The 7,656-nt window shown below is 34.0% G+C and overlaps 1 protein-coding gene across 5 annotated transcripts in view; it reads right to left on the minus strand.

Moving 5' to 3' along the window:
- Positions 1-1,672: 1,672 nt before the first annotated feature.
- Positions 1,673-7,656, minus strand: part of CYLD (CYLD lysine 63 deubiquitinase) — a 65,757-nt gene continuing 59,773 nt past the window's right edge. For all 5 annotated transcript variants that reach the window (XM_027869417.1, XM_027869418.1, XM_027869414.1 and 2 more), the window contains one exon: positions 1,673-4,072. In XM_027869417.1, coding sequence (XP_027725218.1) covers positions 3,888-4,072 — 185 coding nt within the window. In that variant the 3' untranslated portion in view covers positions 1,673-3,887. The remainder of the gene's footprint in view (positions 4,073-7,656) is intronic.

Genomic DNA, 7,656 nt, shown 5'->3' on the forward strand with positions numbered 1-7,656 from the left:
ACATTTAGTACCTCTCATCACATATGTTTTCAAGAGTTTGTCCGCTATTTTATTGGCAAATGTTGGTTTCTATTTTGTATTTTTGTCTAAGCTTTGGGAATTTCATAATTTTTTTTCATCAACAGAAGGGGGTAGATGTTTTGTTAATGTTACCATTTCCTAAAAAAAATCCTATTCCACCCAACAAGAAAAAGTAAACTATTACCTCACAATTTCCACACATGATTGTATATTTCCACCTAGCAAGCAGCTGATATTGTGCTGTCTCCAACTTTACACGGTAACTTTTCTCCTTATTTCTTTGGTCTGCAGAAACTATATTTTTCCAGAGACTTCAAATAGTGAGGGAAAAGTCCAGATAACACAACAAAAATTCATCTTAAAATATGGGAAGAATTATTTGCATTTGGGAAGATATAGCCATAATACATTCTTTCCCAATGACCACAGATATCTAAGGGAAAGCCAGTTAAAATAGATGAAATTTATACTTTATGTAGCCTTGCACGCAAATCACACATCTGATGCTATTGTTAATCCTTAATTATTCACATTAATACCAGGGACCATTAACAAAATAATTTAAGATAACCCAATGTCACAATTATGGTGTAAATTTCCTAGGATAGGGACCATATCTTATGCTTCTTCTGAAGTCTCCATAGAGCTTAGCACAGAGTTAAGCAAATAATTATGGGTACTTAAAACTTATCTGATGATAACCGCTAAGACTCAGCTAAAGCCTGCTATTCCGTATTATTGAATATCTAGAACAACTCTGCCCACCACTATCCAAAAGCACAAAATCATATAGCTAAGCAGTGAGTGTCAAGATAAAGGTGAAAAGAGAGAGTAACGCCTGTATATAATCTATATTCACTCAGAAAATCAGATAATTAGATAATATGACTGAATATATAAAATGTTTTATTTCAAAAACATTACTATGTGATGAACACAACTTGGGGGGAAAAGCAGGTCAAATAAATTTGGAACAAGAAGGAACTAGAGAATCTACCAATTATATAATTGGCTAATACAAATATTTATTAAGTTATTCTTAAGAAATAACTTATAAATATCAGTAAATTCTTTTTTAACATTTTCGTTCTTTTGAACAGAATACATTTATTTTCCTTTTCACCTATCATAGTATGAAATGTTTCTTTAATATGGTGGAAGCTCTTTTATTCTGCTGCTATTAGGAGAAAAGATCTTACAGGCCGACTATATTAACTGTTTAATATTTGTCTTTTGGTGGACATAAAATAAAACATTTTTATCCACATTTGTGTGTAATAATGATTATGCCAAATTAGGATTCTCATGTATTATCTTTTCTCTTGATTACTGAAAAAGCAGTAGGGGGAAGAAAGCATTTCCAAGTATTTGAAAAACTTTGTAAAGGTTGAAGAACTGAATTTGACATAAAAAAAAAAAAGAGGGACTAGCGTAGGAAAAGGGAAAAGCTATAACACCACCTAAGTACATTACCAGTGTCCTCTCTCCCTACCTTGCCCATTTGACAGTTCAGACACATTGGGTGAAAAAAGAGAAAGGGAAGGAGAAAAATATAAAGCGAAAGAGGAAGACAAGATGGGTACTTCTGGTTGGTTTTTTACCACCTTAAAAAAATTTCAAGTCATCAAAAAAGAACCAGAGTACTGTTCTCTCTCGTTCCCTCTACTATTACTTTTATTTTAAGTGCTGTTGACAAGGTAAAACAGTAAATTAAAATCCCAGTATAACAAAAATAAATAAATTATGGCTAAGGAACCTTGTACAGAAAAAATGTACCACAAACTTCAATGGGAAACAATACAAGCATTAAATCATCAGTTCTTTAAAAACTAACTAAAAATCTTTCCTCAAAGGCAGGTTTTCCTCAAGTCAGATATTTTAAAAAAATTTTGAAGGAAAGAATTATCTACTAGTTTCCTCTCATCAAATGCCCAACTGGTATTAAATATCAACAGTGATATCGAAAGATAGATACGAAATAAAGATAATGAAGATAAAAAGATAATGAAGATAAAAGATTTTACATTTGAATCCTGACCTATCGTCTAGAGTAAGTAGTATGTTTTATAATTATGTTAATGAACTTAGCTGAAAAAGTATTATATAAATTAAAGAATATGAAATCTGGAAGGGAACTTACAGGTCACCTTATTCCACTCCCTAATTTTTCAGATTAAGAAACTGAGGCCACAAGAAGTTAGTGACTTGCCTAGGGTCAAATATATAGTAAGAAATCCAAAACTAGAACACAGATCTCCTGAGTCCCAATACAGTGATATTTAAAATATATGGCACTTCCCCAAAATATTATAGAACAAATCTTAGTTTGTGAATATAGACTCGCTTTCCAACAATTTGTGATAGTAATTTTTTGTACATTGTTCCAGTTTTTAAAATCAATTAATATTTTTAAAGGAACAATGCAATTAAAGAAAGTGTTACTTTTTTTAAATTTTCATTATTTGTAAAGATTTTAGCTATATGGGCAATTTTTTATGATGTTAAACACTTTCATAGTCATATGCTATAAGCACACAACCTCTTTCCTTTCTGCATGGTTAGGAAGTTAGCCCATAGACATCAAAAGTATAAAATAATTTGGAGACTACACATTCCACAACAATGAAATTCATATCTATAGATAGAATCTACAACATCCAATTGCGGTATATACACACAATGGATTTTAACTAAAAAAAAAAATCAGGCTTTTTTTCTTAGTTTAGTCTTAAGTCAGGATGAAGACAGCTGACAGTATGGTTTCACTGAATACAAAAAGATTCATAAGAAGCACTATCTCGGATGAAACTAATCTGAACTTAGTTTCTTAGCTATGGCCCTGGATAGATAAACTTTTTAGTCCTAGGCATTTAGATTTAAATATACTAAAAGGTTATGGGACCTAATATCTTTTTAGGAAAAATTTACCATATAACTTCATACACCAAATTTAATTTATTTGGACTACATTTATGTAGGACTGGCTACTAAAAGATAGTATTTGGTTCAACCTAACACCTGAACACTTTTATAAATTTACTATTCCCCATTCCACTAAAAAGTTTATAAAGAAGTCTGAAAAAATAGATCAGTCAGCTGATATCTACTACTATACATCAATAGCTTCATTTGTCAAATATTACTGCCCCAATCCTTCAAGACCATTACATCACAAAAGACATTTTTTTTTTAGAAAACAGTTTCATGTACTTGTCAGGAAAAAAAAAAAAACAAACAGAAATCAACAGTATTGGGGGGAAGAGTAGGTATTTTCTGACAACAACTGCAGAAACACAAATTCAGAGGATTCCTGACATGCAAAACCTTGAACTAGATAGGAAAGAGTTAACAAAACAAATTCAGCAAAACAACTCTAATAACTGTGTTGAAATCAAACCTCTTAAAAAAAACAAATTATTTCTTCCTCAAGGCAACCATTAGCTACAAAGCAAAAATTATTTGGTATCCTTGGTCCACTGTAATTCTCCAAGCACAGGGTCATGTGTGTCTGTTGACATTCTCAATGGACGAAGGAGGTTTTTAAAACTGTTACAATTCAATTTCTATACTTCCAAAAATATTATATGATCAATGCACTTAACTTAAAGCTTCAGGTTTTAATAACTTCATTAGACTTTTTAAAAAACCAACACAAACATACTTTCTAGAGTGCAAAATACTTCTTATTTAAATATTTAATAACATAAATGCAATTTGTTTTTCAATGAATTAATCCTTTTCTTAAGGATTATCACCACGGAAGCATCCAGTGCCGGCAATGGATGCTAATCAGGACATCCAACTCAAGTAAAATGCAACAGTAAAAATTTTCATACAGTGTCTTCTTTCCAGTTGATCATAATTATTTACTTGTACAAACTCATTGTTGGACTCTGATACATGCACATATATGCATCACAAAGAAGTCTTCGTGCACAGCCTTGGATTCTCCTGGAGTCCAGGGAATGCAGTTCTTCTAGAGACATTTTCAAGTACTCCCCAACTTCTGGGCATGGGGTAACTTGAGGAATGTTAAACCCATTCTGCCCACCTGTAAAAAATAGAAATATTTCTTTTCAGAGCTCATTCAACAAAAATTTATCCAACAAAAAAGTCTTCAAGTCTATCTGCTACCATGTCAAACAAACACAACACAAGAGTAAGACTAAAGGAACCATTCTTTTGTTTTTTTCAATTCTAGTTTTAGGAGGCTTATTTTGAGACCTAAATGAAATTTACTATGTAGAAAATATGATGAAACTGCAGATAACTATTGTGCTGTGAATGTTCTCAATTACCAAATCATCATATCAGCTAAGTTCAACAAATGATTCAAAAATGATGGTTCCCCTGGATAGCATCAGAAAAACCTGGGAAGACTTACACGAACTGCTACAAAGTGAAGTAAACAGAATCAGGAGAACAACTTACACTGTAACAGCAACATTGATAATTATCTATGAAAGAAACTATGTCTTTATTCCTCTCCAGACTGTACTCTTGATTCCCTAGACTTTTTCTATCATTCTCCAACACCAGGTACCTTCCTCTCCTGTCAACCTCCACTTTCAGCTTCCTTTTATGTGTTGTCATCCCTTATCTGATCAACACAATGACCCACCATTAATTCTCAAGGACTCATGATGAAAAATACTCTCCACCTCCAAATGGAGAGCTGATGGACTCAGAGTGTAGACTGAAGTACATTTTTTTTCCTTTCTTATTTTTCTTGCCTTTTTTGGGGGGGGGGGGGAACATGACTAATGCAGAAGTATGTTTTACATGATTTCACAGGTATAATGGGTATCATATTTCTTGCTTTTTCAATGTTCTAGTTTTAGGGTACTCACAAAAATAAACTCTGCTGATTATCAGAGTCCAAGGACAGATTGAAAATGAGGCTACAGATAAGAATTGTCCTCTCCCTTCTTCATACTACCTCCTAATTCTCAAACTAGGTATTTTACAATCCTATGATTTAGTAAGGATTTATTAGCAGAGATCTGAAAGCATCTGATTTAACTTCTGACAACCCTAGGTAGCAAGTGAAACCTGTTGCTACCTTAAAAATACTCCAGTTTCTTAGTTTCCAAAAAGATCTTTTGGCTTAACAGTAAAATCAAAATAAAAAAAAATACAAAAAAACAGGAAATGTTTTATTTCCTTCAAGATTAAGTGCAAGCATCCATGTATCTATGAAGATTTTCCTGATCCCCCAGCTGCTAGTGTATTCTCTCCTCAAATTACCTTGTGAATACTTCTGTACATATTATGCAAATACTTAGATATGTACATGTGGTCTCCCCCTGTTAAATTAAAGCTTTTAAGGAGGAACAAAAGTGACTTTCTTACTTTTATCTTTGTATCCCTAGTGTTCATAGCTAAGTGCCTCAAAGAGAGGAAAATAAAATTGCTATCTGATTTTAATGCATTGATGAATTATTTGAAAAGAAATATATAAATGTGGTTTTCTAAGTCAATATGGGGCCCACAGAGGTCCTTATGTAAGACTTAGTGGTCCCTGTTTCTATTTGAGTTTCACACCACTATTCTAGGCAACCCTCTAAGATTACAGTTATAGAGAAGATGCTGACTTGCACAAGTAGAAGTATTCTTACCTGGAATTTCCCTATGCCAAGGAAATCACAGGTCCAATCTATCCCTAGGATTTAGTAATGGCTCATTTGTTGAGGCTTAATAGCACTCTATTTTACTTTTGGTAGTTGTAGGGTTGGGCACAGTAAGAAAGCAATAGAGGGTGAAGATAGTAGAAGCTGGAGATAGAATAGGAAAGGATAACAGTAGAGCATGGAGATAGAAGGAAGGAAAGTCAACAGGAAGGGGTGGGGTGCAGAAAAGGAGAGAGGAGGCTGGTGAATACAAAACTGAAATATTTCACTTTTGCCTAGGTCTGTTCCTGATCTTACAGTCTTATATATCCTATATTATGGAAGGTGGTACATGAAGTACAAGTAGAAAAAGCTTATTTTGTAAGAGGTATGGGAAATTTTATAGCTTTTTTTAAAAATGCTATTCTTAGGAGGGCAGCTAGGTGGTGCAGTGCATAGAACACCGGTCATGGATTCAGGAGGACCTGAGTTCAAATCCGACCTCAGACACATAATATTTACTAGCTGTGTGACCCTGGGCAAGTCACTTAACCCCAACTGCCTAGACCAAAAAAAAAATGCTATTCTTAGTTCCCTATATTGAAGAATGAGACGGGGAATAGAAGAAACAGGCAACAGAACCAGTAGTCACAAGTGTTTAGGACTATATCTACTTACTAATACGTGAACAGCTTAATTTGTCAAATATCACTGCCCTAATTCCCCAAGACCAATACATCACAACACAACTAATGTAGAACCATAAATCCAGAAGATTCCAGAAATGCAAAAACTTCTAATCTATGGATTTCTAATCCATTAGAAAGAAATTTCTAATTTCTAATTTTTAATCTATGGATTAGATTTTTCGAAAGATTAGGATCTTTGTAACAAAGAGACATAATAAAATTTCACATACAAAACTACTGATTTTAATCTCGTTTTTAGATTACTAATGTGTTTCAAGATTCAGTAATGTGTCACAAAAATGGTGATACATCTATGGTATATACTATGTAGCATAATCTAATAGGATTTCTTTATTCTAAGCGTTAATTTGAGAGTCCATAAACTTGTTGGGTTTTTTCAAATAACTGTATTTCAATATAACTGGTTTCTTTTGTAATCTTATGTATTTTGCTCAACGCACTTGAAAACATTATTCTGAGAAAGGGTTCACAGGCTTCTCCAGACTGCCAAAAGGGTCCATAACACACAAAAATGTTTAAGAACCTCTGTATTCTCTCTCAGTGATTTCATTATCTCCCAATGGTTCTGTCCCTATAGACTCTCCCTCTGATTAGTTGATTCCTCCCAGGGCCTCCAATTTAAGAATACCCAGGCTAACCATGCCTTCATTCCTCTCCAGGCCATACCTCTTGACTCTCCAAAGGATTTTTTCTAAGATGCCAACAAACCTCTTCACCCTGGAAGATTACTCCACCCTTGGAGACTACTACTCACATTAGAAATACTCTCCACCCTCATGGCCTCTCCCTCTAATTGGGTAGTTCCTCCCAGAACCTCAATTTAAGAAGGATGCCCCGGCCAACTAAATCTTTATTCCTCTCCAGACTGTACTCTTACACTTGTAAGCTCCTTGAGGGTAGAGATTGTGTTTTTCCTTGTATTTGTATTTCCCAGTGCTTAGTTCAGCACAGTGCCTTGCACATACTTGTTGACTTGATTTGACTTTAATTATCTCTACAAAGATGACTCCCAAATCTACCTCTATTACAGTCACTCAGATTGTACAATCTCAGAGCTATCCTTGATAACACCTTTTCCCAAAAAAATGTCTTATATCCATTCAGTTCTCTCCCCTCACGTAGTTATCATCCTCTTGAAATAACCTCCTAGTCTCCTTATTTCTAGTCGTCCCTCTCCCAGATCCATTTTTCATACAACTGCTAAAATAACGTGTGTACAAAATCTGACTATGTTGTTCCCCAACTCAAGAATCTTCAGCAGCTTCCTATTGCCACTAGGATAAAATACAAACCCCTTTCTAATGCCCAGAACATAA

Source organism: Vombatus ursinus, unplaced genomic scaffold, assembly GCF_900497805.2.
Source record: "Vombatus ursinus unplaced genomic scaffold, bare-nosed wombat genome assembly UNPS02014793.1, whole genome shotgun sequence".
NCBI classification, from domain to species: Eukaryota; Metazoa; Chordata; class Mammalia; order Diprotodontia; family Vombatidae; genus Vombatus; species Vombatus ursinus.